At 44.9% G+C, this 17,555-nt stretch overlaps 2 protein-coding genes across 6 annotated transcripts in view; both read right to left on the bottom strand.

Moving 5' to 3' along the window:
• Nucleotides 1-8,568, bottom strand: part of LOC101931242 (ras-related protein Rab-7L1) — a 44,423-nt gene extending 35,855 nt beyond the window's left edge. The window contains exons 1-3 of one of the 3 annotated variants that reach the window (XM_005306433.5): nt 7,665-8,568; nt 3,475-3,546; nt 1,006-1,187 (exon numbers count right to left, since the gene is read on the bottom strand). In XM_005306433.5, the coding sequence (XP_005306490.1) occupies nt 1,006-1,187; nt 3,475-3,546; nt 7,665-7,788 (378 nt within the window). In that variant the 5' untranslated portion in view covers nt 7,789-8,568. The remainder of the gene's footprint in view (nt 1-1,005; nt 1,188-3,474; nt 3,547-7,664) is intronic. The other 2 variants (XM_042848999.2, XM_042849000.2) reach the window with 2 other exon arrangements.
• Nucleotides 8,569-13,700: 5,132 nt separating this feature from the next.
• The window catches only part of SLC41A1 (solute carrier family 41 member 1), a 31,302-nt gene continuing 27,447 nt past the window's right edge, over nt 13,701-17,555 (bottom strand). For all 3 annotated transcript variants that reach the window (XM_008172704.4, XM_024109328.3, XM_008172705.4), the window contains exon 11: nt 13,701-15,861. In XM_008172704.4, the coding sequence (XP_008170926.2) occupies nt 15,676-15,861 (186 nt within the window). In that variant the 3' untranslated portion in view covers nt 13,701-15,675. The remainder of the gene's footprint in view (nt 15,862-17,555) is intronic.

Here is a 17,555-nt window from a genome sequence, read left to right as displayed (position 1 = left end):
AATGCAGGCTTGTCTCCTCAAACACATTCTCCAGTGTTTAGCCCAGGCTAGAAAAAAATCACTCTGCTTGTGTCAGACTCAATGTTTTAAATAAGTTGTAAACAAAGTGGAAGTTAGAAATGCTAACAGGGGAGTCAGTCACAAATCAGACCAGAGGAAGGAAATCTAGCTATGCAGAGGCTGATCCCACACACACATTGGGGGGGGGAGGAGGAGCTCATGCAGGACTAACCAATCTGTCTGGATGATTTCCACCTCACAAGCTTATCTAACACCCATCTAAATACAAGTGGTTTGGGAGGAATTTGAAGAAACTCCCAGCTGGGCCTCACTTTCTCTTCACTCTTCCCTATACCCAAATTGTTCCTGGGATCAGTTTTCTCAGAGAAAAAAATAATGATGCAAATTTCAATCTAGAGGTATGTCTACATTGCAGGTGAAGCGGTGGTTGTAGTGCAGGCCGGTATACCCATACTAGCTTTAATTTAGCTTGCACTGAGAACAATAGTAGAGAAGATGCAGTGGGATGGGTGTTAGCATGGGCAACTAACCAGCGTATGAGGCAGCTGGGAACCCTACGTATGTACTCTGGTTGCTAGCCAGTGCCACTGCGTCTTCACTGCTACTGTTAGCTGCATTAGCTAGATTAAATGCCCATGTTATAATCACACCTTCCTGGGCAGTACAGACATACCCTAGGAGCCAGTATTGTCCGAACGTCTGCCCAGCCAAGGAACCACCAGGTCTCCTGAACTGATCCACTTCCCTCAAACCTTTACAAGCTAAGTCAAAATAATACCATGTAAGGAGCAGCACTGTCCTAGCTCAGCATTTTAATCACAAGATCCTTACCAGATAAAGGTGAATGATCAGGGAAGGGATTAGCAAGACAAAATACGTAACAGCTCTGACGAAGTCTAGTGGAGAAGGCGATCTTCCTCCCTTCAGTTTAAACCCCCTTTCCCCAAACACACATGCACCTGAGGTCCATCTAGACTTGCTCACCTTATTAGCCAGCAGCAAGCAGGGCACCGGGCTTCCATCTGGCAGAGTGAGCTTGCTGTCCAAATCCTGCTTCCACCTCTGGCTGTTGCTGAACGTGCTGAAGTTAGTGACATCAAACATGATAATGCAGGCCGATGCCTCTCTGTAGTACAGCCGGGTCATGGATGTGAAGCGTTCCTGCCCTGCGGGGGCGGGGAGGAAGAGAAGAGGGGAAAGATGTTTTTTAAAGATCGTCTTTTTGGATTGGTCCATGCCGAGGATTTGCCCCAGTTGCAGCCAGCTAGGGCCAGCCACCTCACACTGTGCCTCCAAGTGCCCCTCTGAAGAAGGAAGGGCCACTATCCCCATTTTAGAGATGAGGAAATTGAGGCACAGAGAAGATAAATGTCTTGCCCAAGCAATTCAGTGGCACAGCTGATATTAAATCTTAGAAGTTCCTGACTCCCCCTCACCAATGTGCTCAAGTCACACATCTCCCAAGCCTCTGTTTTCCAACCACGTTCCTCTCACTGTCATTTTCGTGGCCATTTAAGCCCGTCTCATTTCCCACCTGCAGCTTGACCTCATCCACGGTCAAGCCTGGCTAACAGCAGCAACACTTTGTCTAAACACAGCTGTTCGGAGGGTTCAAGTCACATTTTTCCCCGATCAGTCTTCACAGGGATTTTTTCCGAAGTATGTGCTAGCACAACAGCGCTACGGGCGACGTGCTGTATACATCTTGTAATGTTATGAACACTGTTCTCAGAAAATAACCTATCCATGTTAGAGGAACTGCTAGGACCCTGGTAACTATGCAGCTTGTGCAGTACAGTTTTAACCACAGGGTGAACAAGCCCTTTGGGCCTTACTATGCTACCAAAACAACTGTAGCTATGTCTACAATACCACTTACGTCGATGTAATTTATGTCGCTCAGGGGTGTGAATAAGCCATCCCCTGAGCATCATAACTTACTCCGACTTAAGTGCCGGCGTGGACCATGCTATGTCAGCAGGAGAGCTTCTCCCACTGACCATAGCTACCACCAATTGGGGGTGGATTAATTAAGTCGACAAGAGAGCTCTCCCATCGGCTTAGAGCGGCTCCACTAGAGAATGGACAGGTGCATCGCTATGAGCCCTCTAGGTAGCCTTTGTGTTTAAGCAGTGCCTCGCCCTGTAGACAGGACCAAACTAGGAAACATTTCTGTTACATGCGTCACTAACACAACTGAAATGGGACTTGGTCAAATCTACACAGACAAACCCTTATCTACCGTGGGGTGGATGATGATTGCATTGTAACAACACAGCACTGTAGGTTTGGAAGCACTTACAGGCTCGTATGCTGGCAGGGGGTCAGCAATACTACATTCTCTACTTACCGCCCAACTGCTATTTTCTCTGTGTGCCTTTTAGACTGTAAGCACAGCAGGGCAGGAACTGGCAGTATCTGAGAGTCTTGTACAGCCCTGAGCACATTGCTGGGGGTTAAACAACAATGCAGCAGCCATTAGTCCCACAAACCATAAATGGCCTATTGGGTTTTCAGCTGACATCTGCATGCTGCTGCAATTGGAACAACTTCTCCTTTTTTATTATTATTAGATTGATGCCTGTGACACTCACACACACACACACCCCGGAAATACTGAAACAGGATAAAGCCACAGCTAGCCACACCAGTCACCCAGTTCCACAATTACATGCTCCAACCCCCTACCCTGCCCTTCCCTCCCCCCCCCCCCCCCGCCCGACACTGCTCTGTCTCCTTTCTTTTTTGCTGCTAAACTTTGATAAAGCTGGAAGCTGAGTTCTGTGAGTTCTTCTGGTCCTCTACAGTGGCAGCTGCAATGAAAGTTTTCTCCATCCCATTGTCTCCCAAACAATGTGCCTCACCCCAACCCAGACCCACCAACTCCAGGGCCTGTAGGGGAATCCTGTCTCCATGACCACTTGATTGCTGTCTCTGATATGGACACTTATTCTCTAGGAAATCACTACTCTTTTCACACAGGCCACCAAACAGCTGTCAGATGGTAACTTTCAGGGCCCAATTTTTTTCTCATAGCAGTGGGAGTTACTCCTGATTTAGCACTGAGGGCGAGGAGAACAGCACTCTACTCATGGCAACCAGCGCGTGCTGTATTCAGACAGCGGATCTAGAGAGGTGAAAAACGTTCCATCCAGATACACATCACCTTCCCTCTCTCCCCATTCAGTCTGTGTTCCTTTGAAATAGTGGAAAGCGTGCTGTGGAATTTATCATTCTCTCTAGACTAGCCACATGATTCAACGTTTAATCACCATTGGAAAAAAATAAAAATAAAAACTGTACACCACAAAACAGAACCTTTGTTTTTTCCAACCCAAAATAAAGTCGTTGAGTTTTTTAAGGGTCTTTCGCTGAAGAAGAAAAAAAAGTCAAACAAGTTGGACACTTGGAAACTCTGTCCTCTACTGATTCCAGAGGCTTATATGAGCTCACCTGCGATGTCCCATAGCTGAAGTCGCACCGTCTCAGACTCTGACCACTGAACCACTTTCAGAGCAAAATCCACTGCGAGAGAGAGGAAATCTGATTAGGGATTATGTAAAACCATTGTGCGTTTCCCCAAGCCATTTCTTTCAGTGGTTACAGGCATCTTGCTTTACAACTGATGGATGCTTTACTAGCAATGGCAATTTGTAGTGGACTGTAACATGAATGCCACATGACTTTTCTCCTTCTAAACCCTGCTGTTATTTACTCTTTCCCAGGGCACAGCCAACCCCATGTCCATCCTGCTCCTTCTGCATCATGCAAGCTATAGCTTTGCCTACATCAGCATTTTGTGAGAAGTCTCCTGCCATTGCAGCTCCACTAGCACTGGCTGCAGCAGGAGCACTAGCATAGAAAAGGCATTGGGATTGTCACTGCCATGTTGTTTATAGCCACTTTGAGCAGGGTTAGATAACCCATTGCTAGCACTGCTGGGGCTGATCTGGTGCAAGATATGGCTCCAAACTGTGGCATGCAGCCATGCTGTCCTTTAGGAAAGAGGCAAGCAAGGTGGGATTAGCTCGCTGTTGGACTAACTCTGCTCCCTCTAAAACCAGCACTGACTTCAACGGGATCAGTATTCGGGCCACCACTAACCTTTGTGAAAATCCCACCCAAAGCTTTTGATTTGCAGAATGGGACTCAAAACCCCACTTGTAAGTCTTATGCTCAACTAGCAATGCTGGGCAAGCACTGTGGCTTGAGTCTTTTGGGGCAGAGAGAGCCTTTTTGTTCTGTTTGTACAGTGCCTCGCACAACAGGGTCCTGGCTAGGGTTCTTAGGTGCTACAGTAGAGGAAATAATAAATGAGATCATCAAAGGAAGATTAAATTCCCAGGGAGAGTTCTGAAGAATAAGCCCTCTCCAGCACCTGATCTTGAGAAATAACAATGTAAACTAAAAAAAAATAATAATAATACAGGTAATCTTATTACACAGAGAGCTTTACAGGAGACCTCCCCTCCCCCAATCATCCGGATTTACTTTTCATTTCAGTCAAGTGTATTTGGATTGCACATTTTGTGCCCTTGATACACAGTTTCAATGGCAAGCAGGACTAATCAGATCATTTTGATTAGAGGCCAATATACACAATGGGGATAGTTTAAAATGAAAGGTCAGCCTTGCTAATCTTGCTTTTTTTAAAACTGACTGATCCTAGATCAAAACGGAAGAAAATGGCAATTAAACAGCTATGTTTAGTAATTTTTTAATAAAGCAAAATGTATCAACATTAAAAATAAGCACTGCCATCTGTCAGAAGTTAGCCTTGGTTCTTCATAAATGCCCAAGAATTTACAAAATTAGCCAATTTTTTGTTTTGTTTTTACTTGTCTCCATTTTGTGCTGCCTGAAACAATTCAGGTGTGTTATTTGGGGAGCAGTTTTTCCTTTCACACACAACCTCCTCACTCCAAACCAAATCAATCTCAAGTGCCCAGCGACCATAAATACAGACACCTGACCTACATTTTTCAGGAGTGACACAAATCGGATAGGCTGCAATCCAAAGGAAGGCTGTCCAGTTGAGCCAATATCTAGTTCAGTGGTTCTGAAACTTTCTGAAGCTAAAGATTTATTTTCTAACAATTGAGGACAGAGAGAGAATGCATCACCCCTGCTGCTGCAAATGATCAAAGCTGTGTGTAAGTGCACGTTTTGCAAGGCCAAATCCAGGCACTTTGTACATCACTGCCTCAGTGGGGTGCAGGCCCCTAGTTTGAGAACCTCTGACCTAGTTCTTCATCTTGGATTCTCCAGCAGAGAGATTAAAGTAAGCATATGCTTTGAAAAAAAGAGGAAAAGCACTAACACTGGCCTCTATTATCCTGTCCCACTCGGACACCGTTTGGATTGAGCCTTAGTGCCTCCTGCACTTGGCCTGTTATTCAACCCTGCTATGTTAGCGTTAATAGCTGGGCTGGACAATGTTTTCAAACACAGGATTGTTTCCACACACCATTAAGGTCCTGTATGCAAAAGTCAACTGTGTTGTGAGTCTCTGTTATGATGCGCTTGTCCCTAAGACAATTAACACACACTTCCATTTTAGTGTTAAGTCTATACTTAAATGTTTAATAGTGATTTAACAATGTTACATAACACAGCCTTAAATTCTAGCATAAACAGGACACAGACATTTGCATCACAGAACAAATATTTGGGTTGTGGCTCCACCAGACTTTACAACGGAGTTAATTAACACACCCTACCACCACTAAAAATTCAAGGGCCCGCTTAGCCTTTAAGTATCAAACACTCTTAACTGTGTTCCCCAACCCTGCTAACCTTCTGCTCATTCAAAATCTCTCCTCTGAGGAATTCAGGATGAAAGACTATTGCGATCCTGCCTACGTGGGAGCTGTCTGTCTATCCCGGTTTGCTTCCAACACGGCCATAACTAGCATGGTTTCATTGCACACAGAAATTTAGTTTCTGGTAGAGTGGCTTCAACTATGTTATAAAATAGGGAACAAGGCCAAGGCCAAGCGTGTCCCATGTCATGGGACTAAGGTGCTGTCACCAGGTCCCTCCAACACAGCTGATTCTACAGTGGAGAAAGGACCTCAAACTGTTATCTAGCAGTGTTAAGAAGTTGTAACATACACTCGGTAGCAGGTTTATTTATAGCTGCAATGCTGCTAGGGTGGCCATTTAAACAATATTCCTTTCCACCCCGGGCAACAAGACCACGGTGATTAGCGGCACCTTGGAAAATGTATTCCAAAGCAGTTCCCGTACCTGATAACCAACCATAGCTGGTGCTCCCAGCATAGGGAGAGCCTTAAAGAGAAGTTGGCTTCAGGTTTTCATTGGGCAGTTTGTAATGATCAGAGGCCTCAGAGTTAGAACTCATCAGGATGTGTTTGTGCTCAAGTGGCTAGAGTCAGGCTACCCAAATCCTTTCCTGTAGGATCAGAAAAATTACTAGCCTATTTGTCAACAGGGGCCTAATTAAATAACAGGTGTAAAGCAACCTGAGGTCCTTAGTTGTAAGATGCTGCAGGAAATGCAAAATATTATACTTGCAGGCTGAAAACTGCCCTTTTTATTGAGTTACTTCAGGTTTTTACTGCTGGGGGGTATAGGAGAAACAAATTTCACATCTCTGCCTGTGAACAAAGGACCCTCAATAAATAAGAATACAGTACATTTCTACAACAGCTTTCAACTTAAAATGACCCCAGAGCACCTTACAAACACAAGATAAGTTATGGCCTACATTTTCAAGAGTGACTAGTGATTCTGGGAGCCCAATATAAAAGGACCTAATTTTCAGAAAGTCCCAGGCATCCACCCTCTAAAAATCTGGCTTCTTTGCACCCCAAATCTCTTTTGAAAATGCAGACCACAAACTATATACAGTGATCTCTTCGACCAGCACTGAAACATTGGCATTTCTGGGGTGGAACATGGAACACAACAGCTATTTAATGGCACACAGCAACATTAGGCTGCAGCGGTCCACTCATATAGTAAGTTCTAAGATGCAACCATCCTAATTTCCCCCTTTATGCCAACAGTAATTCCTTCCACACATCAATCCTTCATTAAAACAATCCATTAAAACTGCTTGCCTTCTCACAAAGGAGACAGCTCACCCTGTTGACAAAAATCCTGGTTGACAAATATGCAGTGGTAAAAGATGTCCAAGGTATCTTCCTTTCTGATAGCTACTGCCCACTACCATCTTTCTGGGGATCAAATCCTGCAGCTCTTGCTCAGGTCAAACTCTCACTGACATCAATAGGAGTTTTACCTGCATATATACTGCAGAATTTGCCCCAGTAAGACACTATTGATGGGAAGGCAATGGAAGCCCTAGAAGTGACACAAAGAACTTCTAACTACAAACCAGCATGTTGTAATAAGCTTAATAATACTTCACAGTGGCACAGTGCTTCCAATCTTCAAAGCAGTGCACAAACATTATAATTTAGCAAATGACAATGCAATCCACAGAAATATATAGCAAGAGGAGAGGGAAATATACATCCCAAGCCAGGAAAATATTCCACATTTAGAGACACTGAACATATAGTTTAGAACAGAGTGGAGGAGTATTGGACAGTTTTGCTGATTTCCCCCCTTACAAATAGATCGCTGCAGGCAGCTCTCTTTTGATAATCACTCACCTCCCACGGTGGATTTGTAGTGCTTGTTGAAGCTGTCGTTGGCATATCGCTGGACCAGCGACGTCTTCCCAACCGTAGCATCTCCAATAATGAGAACTTTAAACATATGGTCATTATGCCCCATTTTGATACCAAGCAAACACAACCACCCTCTCTTTATTATTCAGGCATCTTTAGTCTAATCTGAGCACACATAACCCAAGGGAGATGGGGGAACCAAAAACCACTTTTTCATGTGGAAAACTTTTACAGAAGTGAACATGCATGTGCTAGCCGAAGTTTGTAAATACTTATTTCCCCTCTCAGAGCCATGATCTGCTCTGCACAACACACGCAGACAGAGTGGTCTAGTTTCTGTATAACTTTCTGCTTTTCCCTGGAGATGCAGTGTTTTGTACAGAATGCCCTTCACTTAGAGAGAGGGGCACACCATTACCTAGCTACAGTACATAACTTTCTGCTTCCTCCTGCAGACATGGCCTTCTCTGTACCGCTCACTCAGAAAGACAGATCTAGCTTCTTAATAACTTCTGCTCCCTCTTGCAGACGCACGCCCCTCTGTTTGGTTTGCAGGGAAAGCAAGTTAAAAAATAACTAGTCCCAAAGAAGAATTATCCACAGGATGAAGGAGGATAACATAAGATAAATCAACAGCCAAACCCAGAACGTTTCCTGGAATTTCAGTCTTCATGCAATTGCACTGGAGGGACAGCTGAGCCCTGCAACACTCATCACACAGCTTGGGGGGAAAGCGTCCCCACACTACGCAATGGTTGTTTCCCCTGCTTACTACTAAGGATGATGGAGGTAAAGACCGAGCCCTGCTTCCGCCTAGCGGGGCAGAGCAGAAGCTGCTCCTCCTTCAGCAGCCACCAGCCCCTTTGCCAGCTGCTGTCATGTGAGAAGGTCAGGTGGCTGCACTAGCCCAGCCCCACCCAGAAAACTGCATTACCCATCAGGCACCTCGGGGAAAAGTGAGACAGAGAGGGGAGTCTTTGGGCGCAGGGGCTGGTGGGAAGTGTAGTCTGTAGGGAGGAGACGCGTGACCACTCTCTAGTCTTAAAGGGACACGCTGTGCTTTTTGTAAAGCTACTTCTCCTTCTCTCTCTACTGTTGGATCAATGCCCTTTTTTTTTTTTAGTAAAAGAGCGGCGCCTACACAGGATTGCATTTAGGACATTTACCCAGCACTATGTGTGGTGCAGAAGTAAACTTTGCAGACTGAGAGCCAGGACTCCTGGGTTCTAGTTCCATCTCTGAGAGGCAGTGTAGCCTATAAGTAGAGCAGTGGGGGGCAAAGACTCATGGGCTCTAATCTCACCTCTGCAGCTCCCTTGGTGCAGCCTAGGGGATAGTGCGTGGGATGGACTCAGGACTCCTGCATTCTTTTGCCTGACTTGCCACTGGCCAGCTGAGCATCCTTGGACAAGCCACTTCCCCGCCCAGTGCCTCAGTTTCCCAATCTGTAAAAAGGGGATAATGACACTGACCACCTTTGTAAAGTGCTTTGAGAGCTACTGATGAAAAGGTCTATCTAATAGGTATTGATTGTTGCTTAATGACTTTTTCATTCAAGAAGTCCTTTGTGTGACTTCCCTTTCTTTGCTGAAATTCATTTATTCCACAAAGGCATAGTCATGGACCTCCACCCCACCCATGAATTTTTTTTATTTCAGTTATTGACATTTTTAAAACTTTGATTTTTCAACTTTTTTATCATTGAAATTTCAAATATAAAAAAGGATGAATGTATCACCTGCCTCCCCCCCCTCCCCAAGTCACAAATAATGCACCCTGCTTCTCTTCCAATTTGGTATCTGGTCAAAATTTTCTGAATTTTGACCAAAAATGTTTGGTTCAAATTTTGACCAAAAAAGGTAGAGATTTTCCCAGTTTCTTTCCCATATTTTTTGGTCATTTCTATTAATTAATGCGCTCCTGTGAAATGATATCTTCAGCCCAGGTATCACATGTCTGAATTGTATTTGCCATATCCAGTTGGCAGTAAATACTGTGAGCTCTTCAAAGATATAGTAACTTCTACGCGTGTACGCACCTGAGTACACAGACAGCGCCCAATAAGCACATTGCTTACTGACTTCAAAGGGATGAAGTGAGGTTTAATTAAGAGCTACAAAAGATATGGAAATATCAGAAGAAAGATACTATGTAAGCACATATTGTAATCAACTGCTGCCACGGCCCTTATGCTGGGTAGAATGCAGTCATAGGCCCTATAGTGCTAAGAGCTAATGGAGATTCTCCTTCAGCTCAGGTGGTAAGGGCTTGTGCATTTAAAGCAGGAGGAACTGTATTTGATCCTGGCTACAAAGTCTCAACTTGGCACAGACCAGGAATTTCAGCGTTAGCTAGGATTAAATATAAACTGCAATTGTATGCTGTTTGGAGCAGGGACTGTTTTTCATCGTATGTTTCTATTACACAGTGAGGTACTCCCATGGTTGAGACCCATAGACACTATCACACTCTAACTGTTAAATAATGATTAAACACAAAGGATGGATTGAAGAAATAATCATAAAAAAGTTCTCCTAGAATCTGGGTCAGGGATAAAGGAATTTTGATGTGTTAAAATTTTGTCGTAAAGAAGAAAGAACCTAGCAAGTGTGTAGGTTTTGCTCCCACATCTCAGGCCTGGCTCCATCCAGCTTCCAATCGGGTATCAGACCACCTGTTCTAATGTTACATTCACTAGGAACAACACAGAGGACAGTAAAAAGCAACAGAGGGTCCTGTGGCACCTTTAAGACTAACAGAAGTATTGGGAGCTTAAGCTTTCGTGGGTAAGAACCTCACTTCTTCAGTTCTTACCCACAAAAGCTTATGCTCCCAATACTTCTGTTGGTCTTAAAGGTGCCACAGGACCCTCTCTTGCTTTTTACAGATTCAGACTAACACAGCTACCCCTCTGATACAGAGGATAGTGAGACCAGTTGGCATTAGCAAGATGTAAGCAGCTTGCAGTAATGCCAGCTCTTGTGATATCTGGCCCCAGCTTCTGGAGTCTTGTGATCACAGGATCTCACTTTAAAAAAAATGAAATGTAAGTTGTAGCCCTTGCAGTTGTATAGAAAAATTAGAAAATGCCCTAATGGCTGAAAAATGAGAAGGCAACTAAAAATAACTCAACATTAGAAAAAAAAAAAACACTCATGATTTTTAAGAGTCTGACTCAAGGGCAGAATTTCACCCAGGATTTTTTTTTAACACTCAGGGTTGGCGAAAAGGACCAAAAGCAAGGTTCTGTCTGAAAAAACAGCCATTAAGAAATCTTCCCACAGATTCCAGTGAATAAATAGACAGTGGCAAGAGACCCCTTTGGTTTTTATTCATATTGGGTTGTTTGTTAGAGGAAGCAGAGTGATGGGTACTTCCAGTTAAAGGGGACTTTGCGAAACAAAAAGTTACTTCTCACCTGCAAATGTCTGCTTCTGCTTTTTCTGTAAAATGTATACATTTCTCTCTCTCTCTCTCTCTCTCACACACACACACACACACACACACACACACACACACACAAATCAGAATTCAGAATGACAAGTTACACAGCAGGATATAGATTCAGATAAGAGAGACTTTGGGAGTAAATGAAGTCTCACTGGTTTTCACTTGTCCTTAATGCAGTGAGACAGCTTGGGTTGGTTTCAGAAAACACAAGGTGACCCTTGCTCGGACAAGCAGGCAAAAAGCACATCCATACAGGATAAGAAATGGTCCATGGTCTTAAAAAAAAAAAAAAAAAAAAGGAAAAAGGCTGCAGCTGTAAGGACCTGGTTGTGGGCTCCAGTACCAGCAGGTCTGAGAGGTTGCTTAGCATTCACTGTGCATGGGGTCGAGCGTCCTTAGCTGGCATAGACCTTGACAAACAGATTATGGGAGAAGAGGAGATACCTGTTAATAGAGATGCCCTGCCATCAGAGATTGTGATTACAAAAACAGCAAAGGGCTCTGACGTACATCATGTGGCTGAAAAAACACTGGCATTCTCCGCCTAGAACTCGCACTGAATTTACAAGAAGCCATCTGAATGCAGGGCTATGGCTGGGATGGGTAGAGGCTGGTGGGCTGCAATATACCTTTTTCATGGAACATGTGTGGCTTGCTCTGCATACACATTTTTACATATATTCCATTGATCGTTACAACACTGAGTTGCTAGAAAGCTTTAGCGAGAGCCAAGATGAGCCCAGAGAAAGATCTTTAATCAAGTGGCTGCTGGACTTGACATACATTAAAGCACAGTGTACTAGGCAAAATGTTATTAATTCAGACAACATACCATGTTCCAAATCAATTATTAAGCCAGATGTGCCGCATGAATAAGCCACTCATGCAAACCCCTTAGCATAAACAAGGACAAGAGAGCAACTTTGACCAACCACGTGAACTCCTGCCTTTTGAAATCCACTGAGAATAGACATCAGCTTCCTGGCCGTCCACTCAGTGACCTTGCCACAGGGATAGCCAAGTGGCTAAGCTGCCAGTGCTTCCTTGTTCGAGTTTATAATCCTTGAATCAAAAGGTTATCCTTAAAGCTGATTGGCAAGCTGTCTTGCACATATGCTTTCCAGAAGGTGAATACCCCCCCTTCACCCAAATTTTTTCCCCACAATTTTAAAAAGTGGGATTTTGTGTGTGTGTGTTTGTGTGTGTGTGTGTGTGTGTAAGTTCCCATTTTGTTGAAAAGCCGTTTCTATTTAAAAGATGGAAATATTTCAACCAGTTATGTCTCTCTCCGATGCAAGCAAGGACAGCTGCATGCTTCTCCCTTCCGAAATAGGGGTAGGGATCCAGACTGTTGACAGTATGGGACCTTGCTCCAGCAGGGGCCAGGCAGCTCCCTTCCTCAAGGACATCATCAGCCTGTAGGATCTAGACCTGTGGGGGACTTTCAGTCGGCCTTCTGTCTGCATTACGTAACTATTAGAGAGCATCTTGGCATGATCTGTAAGAGTAGGGGCTTGTCCTGGCATCCCAAGATGCCCTGTGTGTGCTGGTTTGGTGTCTTCCTTCAGCCCTGTGGTAACTGAATGTGAAGTAATGGTGTAAATTCTTTGGGATCCTCCAGGATGGACTTTGCTATAGAAACTGCAATAGAATTTCCCCAGTCCTCCCTCTGCTAGCCTGCAGACCCAAGTTGTCTATATGTAACCTCGCCTTTCCTCTCCTCAGCTGAGCCAGTGCTGCGGGGAAGCCTTGTATCACATTAAGGACTTTTACATGGCTAGGCCACAGCACCATGAAGTATTTAATTTTAAATTCCCAATACTCTTGTCAAAGTAAAGGAGCATAGCCCAGTTTGTGATTCAGTCTCTTTGGAGACTTTCATAGGATGAAGTGTTAAGACTGGACCATCCAGTTCAGTTCCCTACCAACACAAAGATGTTCCCTGAATTTTCTAGGATGGAGTCTGGTTTTAAGTGCCTCAGACAATGGGATTCCCACCACTTCACTTGGGAGACTAAAACACTCTAAAAAGTCTCCCGCGCAGGGGAAATCTTCCTCAATATTCATCTTACATTTCCCCTTTCCCAACTTTCAGGGATTTTGTCTGTGCCCACTCCAGTACGCAAAGCTTATATCGCTATGGAGGGTGCTTTCTCGGTGATTGAGGTGCTTTCCACAGCTGCACTAATTTGCCTCACAACCAATTCATACGAAAGGGGATCTAGTCTAGTTTTATGCTGCATGAGAGCATATACTAGTGATATTCAATGGCCAATTCCTTATCAGACAAGAGTGTACATGTCAGCATCAGACCTGTAACCTTGGCTAGCAATAGCCTATGAACTAGATTTCTCTCTCACTCCGTTTACAGAAAAGTGTCAATATCTCCACTGAAAAAAAAATTAAAAAAGATACATCAGGGTAGAATTAGTAGTGGTGCAAACAAAATCAGGTCCCTTAGCTGAAAGCGCAGAGCTTCCTAGTTCAGGAGGACAATTTTCAACTAATAGAGTGAGCAGTGTTCACAAATTATGGCTTGAAGGGAAAAAAAGTAGGCCACAATCCACATAAATAAATGCCATCTTTATTTTACCAAATATAATTTAAAATCAGATAAGTTGACATTTGTCAATTCAGTTATACAACTATAAATATTTAAGACAGTCTTTTTTAATGTTCATACAAAGAGGAACCCAATATTCTCTTCATTTGCAGCCAGATCTAAAGTACACATGCATTCGCGTTCAACTGGTGAAAAATAAAAAAAATAAAGTTTTCCTTCAAAGCTTTTTTAAATTTAAATGTAAATTAAGTTCTTACCCTCCCTGCCCACCCTCAACCTGGTAAAAATTTAGGTACCTCACCCAAGTAAAACTATGGCTCTTAAAACAATCACCTCTACCTCCCTCAGTTTTTCAGCTGAGACCATGGAGGGTTTGTCTCTTTCCACTGGCACAAGTCTTTAGTTAGGGAACTGATGAGGGATGTAAAATAGTAGGAGCGGGTCTACTAAAAGCTTAAGTGTTAGGGACGGGAAATCTCAAATGCATCTCTCAATACTGGGCATGGAAGCAAGTGAACAGTTTTTTGTGTCTGTTAACGCTGAGGTGCAGGAGAAGATCTCGAAGGAATTGAGACTTCAGTGCAGCAAAATTTCAACAGATGCCCTGGACAAGTTAGATTCGTGAGAAGTTGCTGGGGTGAAGAGATGCGATTGTAGCTCTGAAATTCACAAGTGACATTTGAAGAGAGCAGTTCCGAGGCTTTCTAACCTAGAAATGAAAGCCCTCTGGAAACACACTCCCTACTAGCGCAGGGTCTGCGAGACAGCACTCGATTAAGAACTGCAATTCTGTGACTTAAGGCAGTCTTCATGTAAGCCAGGTCTCCCAAATACCCTGTACAGATAAGACCATAAAAAAGAGGCATCGCTCAGTGTGAAACAGGAAACGATTCTTCTACGAGTACCTTTAGACAGTGGTCCCTCAGCTCTTATCTTTTTGGCATGCAAAACACTAAACGTGGTTTGGTTTAGACACCTATATAGGTCCCTGTATTTTTTGGTATAGTTTCCCCAGCAGTCCATGATGGAACTTCCCTTTTAGTTTCAAACCTGTCAACATGCCTGGCAGGGCCGGCTCCAGGCACCAGCCCAGCAAGCAGGTGCTCGGGGCGGCCAAGGGAAAGGGGCAGCACGTCGGGCTGTTCGGCAGCGGGTCCCTCTGGGAGGGAAGCACCTGCCGCCGAATTCCCGCTGAAGAAGAAAGTGGCGCGGTGGAGCTGCCGCCGGAGTGCTGCTGATCGCAATTGCGGTCGTGGCTTGTGGGAGAGACACAAAAGTTGACCCAGTATCAGAAAATAAGAGCCACTACAAGAGTGCCGGGTGTGTGGGTTCTGGAAAGAGGAATGCATTTCAGACTTTTTAAGGGGCAAACTAAAGCCCTACATACAATTAAAAATCCAGCAACTTTAGGGTTATGTTTTAAAGCCTCAAATAAACCGGGTGAGCGCTCCTTATAAGCATCTGGGGGTGGGAGTGGATGTTTAAAAGGCCTCTTTCTGGCCCACTCAAGCTAGTTCTCTAACCAGAATCTTCTTTGATTTAGAATCCAGGCATAAAGTGGGGCTTTGGGGGAGGATCTGGGGATGTCCCAAATCCTAATTTATAGAGTGTTCCCTCCTGGGAGGTGCCTGTTCAGTTTATAATTAAAACAAACCTGAATCGTATCTTGAACACTGAATGCTTATGAACCAAAAGAGTGACGCTTCACCTCTAGTGACGGGTGCGGGTTTCCTTTATGATCCGACTACTCAATCAACATTTCCAATAGAACCTTGGTTCAGATGCTACTGCTATAAAATTGCACTTGGTGATTGTCTCTTACACTTTTTTTTTTGTCCTTCCTAAAACTAGATTTTTCTGTACAAACTGGGCTTGAAATATAAACCACATAAAATTCCCATTGAAAATAATGAGAATCCAGGATCAAAGCTGAAGTCCCAAGAGAGACAGAAGGAAGGGAAGGAGAAAAGAAGGGGGTAGCTAGTCTCCCACGTCCGTGTCCCGGTCACCGATGAGCCAGAGAACGTGGAAACTGAGAGCCAAGAGACCTGTCCCAAGCAGGTCACCCAGCGCCGTCAAGTAAGGGATGGAAAAGTTGTCGGGATCCAGGCCCCTACCCCACATCCAATGCACCATCCAGTCGGCAATGTAGAGTAGAATGAGAACCTGGAAAACAGACAAGAGGAAAGTGCCATATTAGCTACTAATCCAGACTTTCACGCCCCTTTCTCCCCCAGGACAAAGCTTCCCAAGTTCCTCTATATTCAGGCACTTGCAATTCAGCCTGATTGAAGTGCGAGCCCCTATTAATCCCATTCAAGCCTAAGGAATAGTTTAGAGGAGTAAGAGATGGGTCTTGTTGTTAAGAGGAACATCCTCAAGCAAGGCAAAACCAAAGATTTGATGGTGGGTACATTTCAGATTGTGGGCGGAGAGGGGCATGCCTGCCAGTGAGCATTTAGGGGGCACAAGAAGATGCGAGCTGGGTTTTTAATTCCCCTATGTGCCTTTGAAAACCTCCCCTTACTGCTCTATGCCCAGTGCATCACCATCAGTTTATTTTAGGTGTACGAGCGAGTTCACCGCATGTGGGCTGAAAGCCTCCAAAATGAGGAAGCTCTGACCCAGATCCAAGTTTTGCAGCTCAGGTCACAACTCTAAGCGAAAAGAGGAGCAAGTGGACACAGAGCCAGGAAGTAGAGGCAGGATCCAATCACACCAGGGTGCCTCAGAGGTGAGCAGAAAGCCCAGCGAAGGGGGAGCAGAGTTGGAGCAGCAGAGTCGTGGCTTCCTGGGGGCAGGACAGCGTCTCTGAGCAGTGACATGAATCCCCAGACGGTCACGATCTCACTTTTGCTCTAGGACAACACTCAGGGTATCCCAAGTCAGTGGTTCACACTGAGTCCTCAGCAAAGCCAGGAGAAATGCTCACAAATGCATCTAGCAGATCAGGTACAGACATTTAAAGCCATCAACTTGTGACCGGAGTGAGGGCTGGAAGGATTAGGCCAAGGCTCCCTCCTTCACTACAATCCATTTAGTTGCCCATGAGCCCCCACTTTGCTCGCAGGCCTGTAGCTTCCCACAATGCACCTCACTTTCTGCAGGGGGAAGAGCACCAGAGACTTTAGAAAGTGGTTGCTAAAGGACTTCCCTTCATGTGTCCAGCACACACCAGGGGCTCGCGACTTAGACTAGCTGCCTTGTCTAGCCCGCTCTGTTTCTCTTTCTTGTGGATGCTCTGACTCATTTCCTGGAGCTCAGCTCGGTTGTTGATTTTAAGGGGATGCTAAAACCAGCAACAACTTCCACAAGCACCAGGAGGTGGCTGTGTTTAGTAGGATAACTCCTTGGCCACAGTCTCCCCTCTGTCTGCCTGTGTAGGAGGGGAGGGATATATTGGCTGCCTGAGTTTCCCGAAATGCCAAAAATCCCCCCTTACATCCCTGAGTGCACACTCCTCACCTCAAGCACTGATCGTTATTTTACACAGAATCGCTTAGGGGCCCAACGCTGGCAGCCCAGCCAGATTTCTCCCATGTGGGAAAGGCCCAGGGAAAGGAGGAAGAGCCCTACGAGTCACGGGAGACACTACACACTTCACATCCTGTTTTCTCTGCCAAGCCGTTTGAACACTGCTACAGCCCCACGAGGCGCTCACAGCTCTTTACAGCCAACGAAGCGAGTTTCCTGCTCCTGAGGATTTTAAAAGCCGAGTGTAGGCTGCAAAGCTACGGAAAGCAGCAGGTAAGCAGAATGAGTGCCCTGAGCACGGAAGGGAGTCTAATGCACTCATCTTCGCAGGGTCGCCGAAGCAGACAGAAGCACCTCAGTTTACGATGTGCTGCTCTGTTCTATGG

Source organism: Chrysemys picta, chromosome 4, assembly GCF_011386835.1.
Source record: "Chrysemys picta bellii isolate R12L10 chromosome 4, ASM1138683v2, whole genome shotgun sequence".
Classification (NCBI taxonomy): Eukaryota; Metazoa; Chordata; order Testudines; family Emydidae; genus Chrysemys; species Chrysemys picta.
This window is presented reverse-complemented; position numbering and strand designations above follow the sequence as displayed.